This window comes from Labrus mixtus, chromosome 18 (genome assembly GCF_963584025.1).
Source record: "Labrus mixtus chromosome 18, fLabMix1.1, whole genome shotgun sequence".
Lineage (NCBI taxonomy): Eukaryota > Metazoa > Chordata > Actinopteri > Labriformes > Labridae > Labrus > Labrus mixtus.
Window position 1 is genome coordinate 7,914,998 of NC_083629.1, and position 16,344 is coordinate 7,931,341.

The 16,344-nt window shown below is 44.2% G+C and overlaps 1 protein-coding gene across 1 annotated transcript in view; it reads left to right on the forward strand.

The window, feature by feature from the left end:
* Positions 1-2,565: 2,565 nt before the first annotated feature.
* The window catches only part of prkd1 (protein kinase D1), a 50,954-nt gene continuing 37,175 nt past the window's right edge, over positions 2,566-16,344 (forward strand). Inside the window, exons 1-2 of the mRNA XM_061062639.1 lie at positions 2,566-3,148; positions 14,237-14,375. Of these exons, the coding sequence (XP_060918622.1) occupies positions 2,900-3,148; positions 14,237-14,375 (388 nt within the window). The 5' untranslated portion in view covers positions 2,566-2,899. The remainder of the gene's footprint in view (positions 3,149-14,236; positions 14,376-16,344) is intronic.

The following is a 16,344-nucleotide window of genomic DNA, read 5'->3' on the forward strand; positions in this document are numbered from 1 at the left end:
ACTCAAAGAGGCCACGCCCCCTAATTCTACATCCCTTTGAGCCTTAATATGATGTAAAAAGCAACTCCATGGTGACTGATTCACTGCAGGAGACAGACTCTAGTGGACACTGGAGGAACTGCAGCTGTAAAGTTGGACATTTTAACATGGGGCTCTATGGGGACTGAACAAGCGGCACCTCCGCCAATACTAAATTGCAAAATCCTGCAGTTCCTCGAGTGTCCACTAGAGGCTGGCTGCAGAAGCACAGGAAGTCACATACACACCAATTCTAAAAAGCCTGTTTTTACAGCAGAGATTAACATGTTTACAGCCTGGTTCAAAACACCAAATAGGTCTGATTAGCTCATGTCTCGATCGACACACACTGTACGGGGGGGGTGAATGTTTTGATTTGATGAAGGATAAGAGTTATTCACAATAAGGTGTGTAGCTGACCTGACTGACAGGTGGGCGTTGTGTAACGGTTTGTCAGGAGGCTTAAAACCCGCCTCAGCTCCAACTCTCAGCCTGTCGTTAGGTTGACTGAAAGTTAGGCTGAGACAGCATTTCCAGCATGGAGACCGCCATCGATGGGACTCCAGCCCCCTGCAGGAATTGTATTTACAGTCTGTGGTGACTGACTCACTGCAGGATAAAACCTCTAGAGGACACTAAAGGAACTCCAACACTTAATGAGAACAACAAACACGTTATTAAAGCAGCTAGAATCAGTTGATTGTTGTGTTTTATTGTGTCTGCTATCATCATACAAACACTGACCTGACAAGGTATGCCCTGTCTGTGTCTCTAACACACACACACACACACACACACACACACACACACACACACACACACACACACACACACACACACACACACACCATATGCCACTTTTCTGGCATCATCCTTGGTAATAAATGGAAGTAAAAGGAAGCAAGGTTGAAGCGTAGGAGGGCTGGCAGGAGTGTGTCTTTGTGTATATATATCTTAGTGTGTCTATGTGTGTTTGTGTATGTGCGTGTGTGTCTCCTAGCAACCAGCACACTTCTCTCTGTGACTGTGTTGAAGTAAAAGCAGCAGCCACGGTCGCTCACATCCAACAGGTGTGCAGAATCTCACTCGTCCCTGCGTCCTTCAACTTTTTCCTCCTTCTGTCTTCATTTATTTCTTTTTTATGACTTCTCATTTTTACATCTCTTAGCCTCCTTCTATCGATATGTCCATCAGCTTTAGGTTCATTAATCTTTAGGTTCATTAATCTTCTACAGAGGGGCAGTAAGGAAGTTCTGAGAGGTTGTTTTTGGTCTTATTCCAGTGTGAAGATTCATTTTAGGCCCTCGACATGAAATCAAACGTCTCTTTTTCTCTACCACATGTTCAGTTTACAAGGAAGTAAAGGATGACGCTGACCTGTAGAATGCTCCCTCATTTATTGTTTAGTTTTATTTTGTAACTCATCTGTTCCTGCCTGCTCAAAAGTATCACTATGTCCTTACTTCACCCACATTTCTCTCCCCCACATCTCTTCCTTTTGTCTGCGTACGTCCTGACGAGGATTGGAGATATGCAAAGACGTTTTCAGGATGCAAGAGCTCAAACTAAACTTGTTGAAATACAAACATATATGACATGTAGCTTAGTGTTGAGAGTTCGGAGGTCGATGTCTGCACAGTTCAGCTACAAATACCTGCAAGGTGAAGTCAAGGAGAGATGAAGGAGACGGACAAATGAGAGACGAGGAGGAAAAATAAGAATGGTTTAGAAGTCTGCAAGAAGCTGGACGTGGAACAACTTTCTATCCAAGCAAGGAGGGAGAAAAACATGAAATGAGAGGCTTGAAACTTCTCCTGTGTGTTTCATGTTAGGTTCATGTTTGTGTCTCTGCGGGAGTGATGGATGTTTGTTTAGTTTTCTGATCCCTGACTGTTTGTGTCTGAAAGCTAAAGGCAGTCAGGTTTAAAGAAACGTGGATGTGTAGAAAGTGACGTTTAACAAACAAAAAAGAAAAGATTTCTAAGGGGCACTGGTAGCCTAGTGGTTGGTGCGCACACCCCATGTACAGAGGCTGTGGTACTCCAGGCAGGCGCCCCGACCTGTGGCTCCTTTCCCGCATGTCATTCCCCTCTCTCTCCCTGGTTTCTGACTTAACCACTGTCCTAGCTTTTAAATAAAGGCATAAAAACACCAAAAATATACCTGATGAAAAGATAACAAAGTTAGTTCACTGAGACATTTATTCCCCCCCCCCCCCCCCCCCCCCCCCCCCATTTTAGGGGGAATGCACCAATTTGCAGAAGATATAATGATAGGCTACAATTTAAACAGCATATCTGATCAATACAATGTGAAACATAAAGTTCATAAGTTCACGAATAAAAACTTTTCCCCTTTGTGAAATGATATTCAGATTATCCAGAAGACAAACACATATAATGATGTAAAAACGTCAGTAAAGATGTCATCCATCATCCCTCCATCATCCTCAGCAGTCCAGGAGGTTTCCCTCGCCCCTCTCCTCTCCTCCTCCCCCCTCCTCCTCCTCTCCAGCCACTGTTGACGTCCGCGGCTCTGTCACCATCACCGGTTTCCACGCTGCTCTCCGGTCCAGTCATGTAGTCATTATGGCTCCTTTAATCCCACATCCTGTCTGTGTTTGTGTCCTCGCGGCTTTAACGCGCCCTTTCTCGTAGTTTTATGAGTTTATCGGCCGTTTTTTCACTCGGAAACTCTTCTTTTTACGCTTTTCTGACGCTCCGAGGAGTTCCGCGCGTCCGTCACCTCTCCACCGTTTAAAATCCCTCCTCTGTCCGCTTCACCTGGACCGCTAATCTCCACGGTCAATCCCCCGTGTGGTCATCCATCATCGTCGTGACTGTTTCCTGGCAGACTGGAAAGCTCCGGGGAAACGGCTCCTATGAGTGCGCCTCCGCTGATCCGTGCGCCCAGCCCGCTCCCGTTCTCAGGGGGGACAAACAGCACCGGCACCGGGGGAGGAGGAGGGGGAGGAGGAGGAGGTGGCGGTAATGGAGGGGGAGGAGGTGGTAATGGTGTGATCTCCTTCCAAATCCAGATCGGTCTGAGCCGGGAGCCGGTGCTGTTGGACGCCGCAGAGCTCAACCTCAGTCAGGTCCGGGAGGTGGCGTGCTCCATCGTGGACCAAAAGGTAACCGAACCTGCAAACCGAGTCCTCATCAGACCCTCTAACTCATGCAAAAGTTTGAATACTGAGCCAAAAGTTACAGTTCGAGAAGTTAGAGTTATTGCATGATCTAATTGCATGCATGTTGATGCATTAAAGGCAGAAACAGACCATTAGTTTGACCTCAAAGTTAAGACTTTGACCCTGAATGTTCGACATCTTTGATTGGTTTGCTGAAGATTTCCAAAGACAAAATCAAACAGATGAAGATGTATGAAGATCAACTAGAAAACATCAAAAAGCCATCATAAAAATAAGTCATATTAAATAAATAAAGGGATGGCTGACTGAGAAAACTTGAAATACAGCCGCTCCCATCAAAGCTGGATGATATTTTATAATTGTTTGATCCTCAACATTTTCTGTAATCCGTATGAGTTCAACATTGTAGATTTTCTGAGAAATCATTTGATAAAAGATGCAGTGGTGATACTAGAGTCTGTTGGGGCCCCAGGCAAAAATCAATTGAGGGGCCCTCCAACCATCATGTCTGTCACTGCTCTGACACTTCCTCCTCCTCCTCTTTTTTCTCTCCTGTAGACGGATAATTCCTCTTCATTTTGTCGTTTGACTTTCATTTACACACTTTGGTTTTCACAGCCTTAATGTCTGCAATGCTTAGCAGGGCAACGACAGTGAGTGCTGGCAGATGGGGCCAGTTTAAAGTTTGGGAGCCCTCAGGGGGCCACTTACTGGTCTGGGGCCCCAAGCAGTTGCCTGCCTTGCCTGTTGACAAGCAGCGCCTGTGAAATGCACCAATGCATGCCAATACAAATACAAATGCCAATTATGCCCAAGTTCTTCCCTTAGATAGTTTAGGTTTCAAAGGTTTCGTAATCTCTGCAGTAGAATAGTTTTGTTTTTTGGCCCCTTACAGGTGAGAACTTTAGGTTCTCTAGAAATTGAAATACAAAATGAAAAAAGAAACTAAAAGATCATGAAAATGTGAAAAATCAAATCAAATTGGCCAACTTCCTGTTGGGTTTTCATCGTGACGATAAGAGACCTTTTTGAAGGTCTTGACCTGAAACATACGCCTACCCATTTTTGATACTTTTAAGATCAACCTGTGGAAGCTGATATCAGAAGTCCTGCTGTGTCTTGATTTTGATTGGTTGGTTATGGAGAAGTGAAATTTGTTAATTCAAGGGGTCGCTTTGAAGCCATTTTGCAAAAGTCATAAGTCATATATATATATATATATATATATATATTATAAATATATATATTTTTTTTCCCCGGCCTAATGGGCATGCCAGATTTGGGCAGTGGTTAAAACCCCAAAATCCCGATTCATTTGGCAGAAAGAAAGAAAGATTGAAAGAATCCTTGCATTCCAACAGCGCCGTCGCTCCAAAGTCGTGCTCAGGCCTTAATAAACTATCACACTGAGACCAAGACCTTCTAAACAAAGACGCAAAACATTTATATCTGCAAAAAGACCCAGAAACACCAAATGAGATTACCTTGAAGATGGTACAAAGACGCTTAAATAACCTCGGGTTGAATATGAGTGAAAAACATCTGACTAATAAAGTGGAAAAGGGAGATTCGAAACACTATAAAAGTCAGAGCATGACCAGTAAGAGACTTGATCATTAGTGGTGGAAGTATTTTGAATCAAAAAAACAAATTTAAGGGTAAAATTGGGATTCTTTGTTCATGTCTCCTCAAAGGTTAAATTTGGAGACGTCATTGTGCGAGTGGAGGAAATGAAGAGGCTGAGCTCGGCAGGTTTTGAGCGTTATGACATCACACTTCGCATCAGCGATGAGGTCCAAATAGATCCATGGCCTTAACATGAAAACGTCTGACAACCTCCTGTTAAAACCGTCTGTCAGCAACACCCGACGCGTCACCCGACATTTTGATCCTATTTTCCACACACATGTACGACTTCATGTATGTGAGGGGGGAATATTCAATAACGTATGGATAATGTGCAGGGCCATAGGCGATGCTGTTACAGTCATGATCAGTCAATGATGCAGATTTAACTCTGGTGACCTGATGGACCCTCGTGATGGACCGTTAAACACAGAACTCCACTCCAACAGAAGCGGAGCCATCCGGTGTTTTCAGCTGGAGGCTAACGCCCGGAGCTAAACGTTCAAACAGCTCTTTGCTGTTAATGGATTTAAAAAAGACACATTTGTTAGAGACACAACTTTTCCACACAAGACATCACAACACAATCATTAATTACGGGTGGCTGTGGCTCAGTTGGAAGAGTCGGTCGTCTCTAAACCGGAAGGTCAAGGGTTCGATCCCCAGCTCCTGCAGCCACATGTCCGATGTGTCCTTGGGCAAGACACTTAACCCCAAGTTACTCCCACTGCTCCGTCAGCACACATTCACACACTGATGGTAGAGGCTGCTGAGTAAATAGTCCATCAGTATTAAGTCATCCATTCATACACATTCACACGCCATTGACGAAGCAGCGGGAGCAACTTGGATTTAGGTGTCTTACCCAAGGACACATCGGACATGTGGCTGCAGGAGCTGGGGTTCAAACCCTCGACCTTCCAGTTGAGAGACGACAAACTCTACCAACTGAGCCACAGCCGCCCACCGTATCCTGTGATGCATTAAGTAGTACTAAAGTAGTGTACAAACGATCGTCCAAGCAATATATACCATCATGCATTGCGGTTCAAAGCTTTTACCGAGCAGGGAGTGGTGTTTGACTGCTGTCAGACGGACTACAGGAGCGACCAGCGTGAACACAGACCACAGAAAAATGTAATATTTGGGGCGTTTTAAATGAAAACCAAGAAGATGTTTTAATAAAAAGCAAAAGGAGCTAGAATTAGGAGCAACAATCGACTCTTAGTGAATCGGTCCCTCAGTCCTTTGGAGGAATTCAGGAGACACAAATCAGAGTTGCCTGCAGATTTGATCTCCATGTAGCATTCAGGTCGTGATATAAACGATTGCACCAAATATGGAACCCTGCATCTGTACTACTGTTAATTCCTCGAGTGTCGTTCTCCATGTTTGCAGGAGTTGCAATTAAAAGGACGATCTAAAAATGATGGCACTGCAGATGACTACATGGACACACGACGTTCCCCTGATGGTGTGCAGCGTGTTTATTGGTATTTCCCTCCATGTGTAAAATGTACAGTATGTGCGCCTGGAAAGCAGCAAATCTGCTCCAGTGTTAGTCAGTGTGGTGACTCACTCCCAGGCTCAGTCACTTCTCGTTGGAAACAAAATGAATTCTTCCCTTTGTTTGGTCGCTCTGCAGGGGTTTCTCTGTTTTTCTGGCTTTTGCTTTATGAACTGAAGCTGTTGCCAAACGTTCGCAATTAAAAGCACACAGACGCACACACACAGACAGTGTCAGTGTCCTTATGAATGTGATAGATGTCCTCTTTCACACTTAGACAACTCATGAGTTTGTGAATGTGAGCTTGTTACACAAACAACAATGATTTTGTTACGAATGCGATCTCTCTCTCTCTCTCTCTCTCTCTCGCTCTCTCTCTCTCTCTCTCTCTCTCTCTCTCTCTAAATCTGAACAGAAGCCAGTCCAAACCAACAATCATTAAGTTCCATTCGAGTCAGTAACACCTCCATGCCTTTACATTTCTGGGTGGAATATTTTTAAATCTCTGAGTCGATGTCTCTGTTCACACTTTAATCAGCTAACGGCACTCTTAAATGTAAAGCTTATGTACTTCAGGTACGCTCTGGTCTCGGGTATGTCTTGGTCTCGGTTAGTGTGGTCTTGACTACAACACTAGTGATGGGTATACAAAGGGACAAACATAAGAATGGGTCAGGACTGGAATCAGTTAGGGACTAGGTTGGCTTAGGGAGGGGACTGGAGACGACCAGGTATGAGAGAGGATCAAAATGGTATCCAGGAAGGATTCCTATGGGATCAGTAATGGATGGAAACAGTGATTGTTGCAGAATTTGGGACAGGATAAAGATGCAAGCCAAACAGAACTGGAACGGGCCACTGATGAGAATATGATTGGAAAACGATCAGAACTGAGAAATAATGAGGATGTAGTTTTTTAAGGGAGAGGGCATGGATTGGAATCTGTTCAGACCAAGTGTCTTCCTGTGGAGTTGAAACCCCATTAATAAAGTAAATGCAGAATTTCAGTTCCTCAAAGGGTCCAATTATTGCTGACTCCAAAATCCAAGGAATATTTATTAGGTCAAAATATCCTACATCAAAGCAGAAATCCACATGTTTATAGCCAGGCGATCTCCGTCCTGCTGGTGTCATGTTGAAGTAAAAGATGCATCAAAGGAACATCAGGTTTACTCTCTCTGGAGAACAAATTATAAACATGTGGAAAACAGCTGTTTAGTTGGAATACAAGCAAGAGGAACATCTATAGACATTTTAGTCACACACACACACACACACACACACACACACACACACACACACACACACACACACACACATTCATATTCATGGTATGATGTGTCCATTTATCTCTGTTCACTTCCACTAATCGTCTCATTCCAGGTGAAAATCACCTAATTTCCCCGCTGTGAGACTTTACACCTAAACGCAGCACACACACACACACACACACACAAACACACACAAACACACACACACACACACACACACACACACACACACACACACACACCTGAAACTTGAGACCCACCATGCTAACGGGTTGACATCGTGTGACACACAGACACACACACAAATGTTTATTAGTGAGGTTGTTGTGTAGTCTTTAGAGGGATGTATTCTGCAGCAGGTCACCTCCACACCTGTTCACACACCAAACTGAACATGCGTGACATCGCTCGCAACATGCGACACTTAACACCTCAAATAGCACCAAATGAACTGATTAACAGGAGAAGGTGTGTGCGTGGAAACAGGTGTTTGATGAGAGCATTATTAAATGTTCTTAAAGGTTTTCAGAAACTGCAAAACTAAAATACTTCTGGTACAAAACCAGTTTGGGTCTCTAGAGCTAATTTCTCCCTTCAACTGTACAGGCTGAATGTTTATACAACTCACCTGTTTACATTATATTAAGGCTTAAAGGGATGTAGAATTAGGGGGCCGTGTTTGTGCTATTGGAGCCTTTTGGAGATTTGTTTGAGTGTGAGCTCCACTTTTTACAACCAGTCACATCAAAGCTTTATTTTATTTACATGTTAGCAACAATAAGCAGCTAACTGTGACTGTGAGAACCAAACCTGGACTGTTAGCTAGCTCTCTGTTTGTCATACTTTGATTTATTAGTGGTGGGCTGTGCAGTATGGAAGCGATTAGTGATCAGAATTCAAATGATAAAGCTAATTTTAAAATGAAAATACAGTAACAGAAACATGTTTTAATTTTCAGATTATAGGTGCATTATTTGACCTATATTTAAAATGAATATTCAGTCATCCAGTTTGCATTATACTTTTACTCTCTATGTATGCATATTGTATGACATCATTCAAATGAAAACTAAAAGGTCTTTGGCTTTTCGTTTTCAAACTTGCTGTGCTAAAAAGTGATCATAATTCAAACCAACTCAAAAACGAATTGGCAAAGTGAACGACGCAGGAAAGTGACGTCAGACTCCAGCTCCCAGGCAGGCGAACGTAATATTTACAGTCTATGAGGCGCGCAGTACGATGGGTGGCGGGGTGAATCTTTAATGCTTCCATAGTGCAGGGGGAGTCAGGGTTGTTGTTGGATTTTCCTCATGAAGTAAACAGCGGGCTTGTTTGGTAGAGTGGTGATGTATTTAGTTTGAATCCAGAAGAAACACACTCTTCATCCTGCCTGCCTGCCTGTGTGTGTGTGTGTGTGTGTGTGTGTGTGTGTGTGTGTGTGTGTGTGTGTGTGTGTGTGTGTGTTGCTCAGCCCTGCCACAGTCCAACAAACACACATACAACTGCAGCTCTTTGCTAAAGGCTACAGCCATGACATAGACAGAAAGCAGACACCGCGTCATCTAACTACTTCGGTGTAAACGTCACGGGTCAGACATTTTCCAAACAACACATTACGAGTGCTTTCTCATGCTTCCATAAAGGTTACATATTCTGCTCCTCTTCATCCAGTGTAAATAAGTCTCAGAGCTCCTCAAAACATGTGTGTGAAGTTTCTTGTTCTAAATCCACTCTGATCCTGTATTTGATCATGTCTATAAACCCCTCTATTTCAGCCCTGCTCAAAACAGGCTGTTTCTGTGTCTGTACCTTTAAATATGTAAATGAGCTGTGTCTGACCACGCCCCCTCTCTGGAAGGGCTTGGGTGTCTCGGGCTTTCTCGCTCCATGTCCTATTGTTTACGGTGAGAAGGCAGACTCAGAAGGCAGAACAAACACCTAGCTGTGGGAGTGTCACCCACCTGGGGGAGGAGTTACTGCCCTTTGTGATGTCATGAAGGTTAGATCTCCAAACGGCCTGTTTGAGCACACATTTTCTGAAAAGTGGAGCAGGCAAAAGACGAAGAGGATGCACTTTCCTCGTCATTGGTGGTTTGTAGACAGACTAGAGACACATATTAGAGTTAAGAGGAACATGGTAAACCTAACCTTTCAAGCAGGATTTAAAATCAGAATATAAAGTGGAAGACAGTTCCAGAGCTGAGGTTCAATCACAGCAAGAGCTTGATCACCGTTTGACTGCAGCCTTGACTCAGGACTTAAATATCCAGGGTGCAGGACAATGTAAAGCTTTGTATGTTATTTAAAAAAATAATCTAGACGAGAAGAAATGAAAGCATGGAGACATTTTATCCGTGACGTTAAAGACGTCTGAGTTCTATCCTAGCAGTGACGACAAACACTGTCCAACACTTTCGGTGTCACTGTGCGACTCTGTGTCCACTCTCACAGACACACACACACACACACACACACACACACACACACACACACACAGACACACACACACAGACACACACACACACACACCTCTGTGACAGTGATAATAAAGCCATGTACGCTGTGTTTCTGCCGGTAGCTGTTCCTTCTTGTTGCCTGGCAACTGATGATGATTGCGCCTGTGAAGTGTCCTTCTAAGGGCCATTATGAGACACACACACACGCGGACACACACACACACACTAAGTGAAGGGGAACAGATGTGTTTGTGTTTTCTGTCATTGTTCTCTCTCTTTCATCCATTCATGTCTCTTTATTCACCTCGCTCTTCATCTCTGTCCGTCGTTCTTTCATCATTTCTTCTCGTCTCCTCCTTTCTGCCCTAAACTCTGTTGTTTTTATTTATTCAAATTCATATTCTGTACTTCTCCGACTTAAATCACTCTACCAACAGAAACTGGAATACTTCCCGTACTAGTCTACAATTCAGACCTTCTCAGAAACACATCAAATCAAAGTCCATACGAGAAGCTAAGAGAGAGAAGACTGTCCTGTGCGATGAATGAATTTAAGAAAATATTAGAAATTATCTTTAAATATACATTCAGTGTCAAGTTCATACTCTAATAGAACATGGAGAGTACTTACACACACACACACACACACACACACACACACACACACACACACACAGCTATATAAGTGTATCTGCTGCTGATGTCACTACATAATGGTGCTCATACACACACACAGGTTTATAAATGGCATCATTGCAGCATGTCCTGTCGTCATGGTGACGGCCATCTCGCATCCTTAAAAGGCGTTCTCAAAGTGTCGTAAGGTGTTCAATCTGTTCCAGTGCAGAGTTTTTATTGTAACACACAAACCACCAACACACGGACCGATGAGAGGAGAGGTAGAGCAGCAGCTCCTGCATGTTCTGAGACAGGAAGTGACTTTAAAGAGACCCACCAATCAGCTGGTTCTGCATCTTCCTCTGTAACAAAAAGCTCCGTCTCTGTAGGGACGCTTTCTGAAATGTTCCTTTCTAAACTACAAAGATGTTGAAGATGTGAGAGAGCCCACATGTGACACCAGGTGTGTTCCTACAGTCTGTGGATATGACAGCACCCCACACACCGATAGATTCATTCAACAACAACCAGAGTCCTGACACTGAAAGCTGGAAATCTCATGAAATCTATCGTGGTCAAAGGTGACTTTGAGGATCTTCAGTGGTCTAACACGTCAACTCAGTTATGATTAACCTACGAAACAATTTAATATCTTGATGTTGTTGCATCTTAAATGATCTTTTATTTTATCTGTCTCTGCTCTTCCCCTCACTGAGTGACAAAGATTTATTTCTCCTCCTCTCTCGCATCGTGACGTCTCTATTTTATTCTTCCTTTGTCTTATTGTTTTCTTCTTCTGAATTAGAGTAGAGTTCAGGTCTGCAGGACTTTCAGACATGATGAACAGTTTCACCCCAACAAGGACGACACGATCGGATCACGTGTTCACATGAATGTTGATCCAAACAACAATTGGCATTAACCAGCCGCCTTGTATCGAGTGAAACATCCTTCAGAATGAGCCGGATCAGATCAGTCTCTTCTGATTGACGGGTCTTTATTCTGATCAGGCTTTTATTAAGATAACTTGTGTAATGGAAAGCGCAGCTAGCGCAGACAAGATGGCACAGACTGTACTCTCCTAACAGAACTGAAGAACTGGCCAATCAAATGGATTGCAACCTTAATATAACAGGACATCACACATCGCCTTAACATCCACCTCAGACAACTTCCTTCAGGACGGAGGTACAGAGGACTGAGGAGCAGAGGACTGAGGGGCAGAGGACTGAGGAGCAGAGGATGGAGGGGCAGAGGATGGAGGGGCAGAGGATGGAGGGGCAGAGGACTGAGGAGCAGAGGATGGAGGGGCAGAGGACGGAGGGGCAGAGGACTGAGGGGCAGAGGATGGAGGGGCAGGGGACGGAGGAGCAGAGTATGGAGGGGCAGAGGATGGAGGGGCAGAGGATGGAGGGGAAGAGGATGGAGGGGCAGAGGATGGAGGAGCAGAGGATGGAGGGGCAGAGGATGGAGGAGCAGAGGATGGAGGGGCAGAGGATGGAGGGGCAGAGGATGGAGGGGAAGAGGATGGAGGGGCAGAGGATGGAGGGGCAGAGGATGGAGGAGCAGAGGACTGAGGGGAAGTCAAAGTCTTTTAAGAAGGAGGTTTGTTACCGTGTTCAGGAGTCATAGCAGGAGGAGCACTAATGAGAGTAACGAGCCAGCATGAAGTGGAGCTGGCTGATCTAAATGCAGCAGGTATCGATCGTATGGAGTCCACCTGTGCCGCTCCAGCTGAGACGTGTCAGCTGTGAAAAAGCATCTATTCGTGGTCTTTCTATGCTGAATATGTCCACAGGGTTTCAGTCAGAAAATACCTGAACATTTCATTTCTTTTCTTTTTTTCGGTGTTTTGGGACTTAGAAGCCAACTCTACGGTGGTCATCATCTCCTCTTCCAATCACGGGTTATCTTCGTGTTTTTTCAGCATCTGTTCAGGTTTTTAAAATGATTTAATTGGGCCAGGATCAAGCGGTGATCTCTTTTGGCTGTTGTAGGTATAACTGTAGTAAAGATGGCGGTCTGGTGTAATAAACGGTGATAATAACTGTTCAGGGTGGCAACGGGGAGCGACTCATCACGTCAAACAAATATTGAAGACCTGAGTTTTAAAAAAAAGGGGAGGAAAGTAAGAGAGGACAAGGAGGATGAGCAGGGGCAGATGATCAGGCTGTCAAACATGGTGGCCCTTCACCCCCCCCCCCCCCCCCCCCCCCGCTCTCTCACGTACTCCACCTGTCAGCTGTTGTCTCTCACCCCTCTTCCTTATAAGTGTCCCCCCTCTCTCTCTCTCTGCCTTTCAATAATATCCTCAACAACACACTTCATAGATACATCTTTATGCATGTGTTTTGTGTGTGTGTGTTCATGTGTGTGTGTGCTGTCACCATAGCAGCAGCACTAGTCTTGTTGTCATGGCACCCAAAACTCAAGGCTGATCCCTCTCCTCCTTCTCCTTCTGCTTCTCCTTCTCTTCGATTCAACATGTTCTCTATTAAATCTATTATCCTAAATATTAACCTGCAGCTCCCTTGCTTCCCTGCAAGGCATTCTGGGTACTGTAGTAAACACACTGTATTGTTCATGTTGGCATCAACGAGCTAAAGAGCCTGCTAGTAAGCTTGTCATGAGCTGCAGAAATATGCTTTATCGGGGCGCTGGTGGCGCAGTGGTTTGTGCGCGCGTCCCATGTATGGAAGCTGTAGTCTTCAAAGCGGGCGCTCAAATCCGACCTGTGGCTCCTTTCCCGCATGTCGTTCCCCACTCTCTCTCTCCCCCATTTCTGACTCTATCCACTGTCCTGTCTTTCAAATAAAGGCACAAAAAGCCCAAAAATAAACCTTTAAAAAAATATATATATGCTTTATGAATATAGAAGAAATGATTGCCTCACAAGACCATTTTTCCTATTTATATGTTTTGTGCGTGTGTTTCTGTGTGTGTGTGTGTGTGTTTCTGTGTGTGTGTGTGTGTGTGCGGTCGATAGCAGACTCAGCAGTAACTCTGCAGTTGGTCGTTGTGTTGCTCGTTTCAGCGTGTCTGCATCGATTGTTAACAGTGAAATGCACATTTACCTTTCTGTGGGTTCACTCCTGTGTGTGTGTGGGTGTGTGAGAGTGTGTGTGCTCATGTATCCCACTATCCTTGTGAGGACCAATCTGAGTAATTAAACATGATGAATGTGTTTTTAAATGATTCTGTCGTTCTCCTCCTGATGGAAATCAGAATGATTGATTCGTCAGCTGATCAGTCAAGGCTCCTCGTTTCTCCTCTTCCTCTCTTAAATTAAATCGTGGTTAATTGGCAAAGCTGTCATCAAAGGGAAGGCTCACATATTTGAAAGTCCTATACCAAAGCAATACTCACTCACGCGCACATATGTGTACATTCAACGTGTTATTGGAGCCCATTTCTGTCCCTCCTGTTTTTACTGGCAGCCAAGATATCGAGCGACGCCAAAAACAAAGTGACGAGGGATAACATCCAAAATCCTGCATTGTTCCTTTTTTGTGTGTGCGAATGTTTAACCAGACTTTTAACCACACGGACGGTCTGAATCGTCTGACTGTTCTCTGTGTGTGTTCTCCTTCAGATCCCAGAGTGTGTGTTCTACGGCATGTATGAGAAGATCCTACTGTTTCGTCATGACCAGACGTCGGAGAACGTGCTGCAGCTGCTCCGCTCGGCCTCTCAGATCCAGGAGGGAGACCTGGTGGAGGCCGTGCTGTCAGGTGAGACGGGTCGGAGGATGACATCACAGGTGGGATGATGACAGTACACATGCAGCACCTGAATCGGTTCTGAACGCTGAGTAGATATCCGTCAGTCATTCTTTCACTCTAGGATTAGACGTGGTCTCACATGTATTGGGTCAGGTGTGTTGCATCTCTGACAAAAACAGGGTGTGGTCTTGTCCAAAGGATCTGGGTACAAAATCCTTACTTTCATTAAGGTCTGGATTTGTCCTGATGGACCTTTGAAGAGCTAAAGCCTGCAAACATCATCCATTTTTCTTTATCCGTTTTCCCTACAAACCTGAGAATCGACCTCCTCTCTCTTTCTTGTTACCCTCAGGGTCGGAAAGTAGCAAATGCCACCCGCCAAATGTGGCTGCTTTTGTGCAGTGTCGGGTAGATTTGCTCAACCTAACGGCCACAGTGGCGGGTAAATAAAGTGTGTGACATAACAGAGCGACCTGTGACAGAAAAAAACGGTCTTCTGCTCTTTCCACTCTGATCTTATGAGCAGGGCCAGGTGGTCCTTCACGCCCACTGACCACAGGGCTCCGCCTCCTCCTCGTGTCAGAGTGGGTGTCGGTGTTTACAATGATCGGCTATCTGCTGACATGGCTTGGCTCGATTGCACTTGAGCCCAGAAAAGAACAGATGAGCATCTCCATTACAGCGGGTCTACATCCTGTAGGTGTGTTTAAACTGACATCTTGCCATCTTAAGTCCAACATGATCAAAAGAAGCAAGCTGTGGCGGTGACTCGTGGTTAAAGGAGCGGCTGAAATTACTGCAACTTCCTACAAAAAAACAATCACTAAATGTACCTCCGCTGTAGCTCAGTTAATTTGTAGATAAACACGTTCATTTTCCAACATGTTCTTCACAGTAAAAGTTTTCAGTGTATATATCTTTGTAGTGCTTTTATTGTGAAACAGCCACATCAGGAAATAGTTTTCAGCAGCAACTTCACTCAGACGTCTGAAATTACAAACACAGACAAATGAAACTTCAAACCTCACAGATTTGGTTAGAAGCTACAACGTCCTGCGAAGTGAATACACAGTGACTTACAAAAGATCCTGGCTGAGCAGACAGATTTATACAACAGCTTTAAACAACTCGCTGCACAGCTGAGGGTGAATTGTCCGGTTGGTGACACTTCCAAGTCTGCTCAACCCTGGAGCATTTCATTGTATTCAAAACTGCAGGGATTTTAAACATGCATATCATTTTGTTCCTGCAGAGATGGGAGTCTGATGACCCACAGATCTGTCTGAGTACTTCCTGAATGTGTGGGACTTCACCGTGTTCACTGTTTAAAAAAGAAAGTGACACTGTGCTTTTCCACAAGAAATCTAGAGTAAAAGTTAAATCAGGAGTTTAGGTGATTTGGAAGGTGTGACTGATCCTGCAGGAGGAAGGAAACAAAAGCTGACACCCCTGACGAAGCGAGCAGCAGGTCTGTTAAAAGTCTAAAAATAAAATGATTGTAAATTATTGTCTCCTCCTGGATGATGCTTTTTAAAAGCCAACAAACCTCTACAATTTAAGTTTAAAGGTCAAGGTGAACCTTTCAACGCCTACATTTTAGTTTGTATTTGAATTAATTTAATTATTTCTGTTATTTCTTTGTATTTTTGGGTCATTTTAGTATTCATCTTTATGAAGATAATCTGATTTTATTACCACTGAAGGGAGTTCAAGTATGAATGACACAAAAACACAGTCAAATAAATTAAAGTTTTAAGATATTTAAAGGTCACATATTCTCACCATGTTTCTCTAACACTAATATGTGTCTCTAGTCCGTCTACAAATCCCCCAATGATGAGAAAAATCCATCCTCTCCGTGTTTTGCCTGCTCCACTTTTCAGAAAATGTGTGCTCAAACAGGCCATTTGGAGATTTAACCTTCATGACATCACAAAGGGCAGTAGCCCCTCCCCCAGGTGGGTGACACTCCCACAGC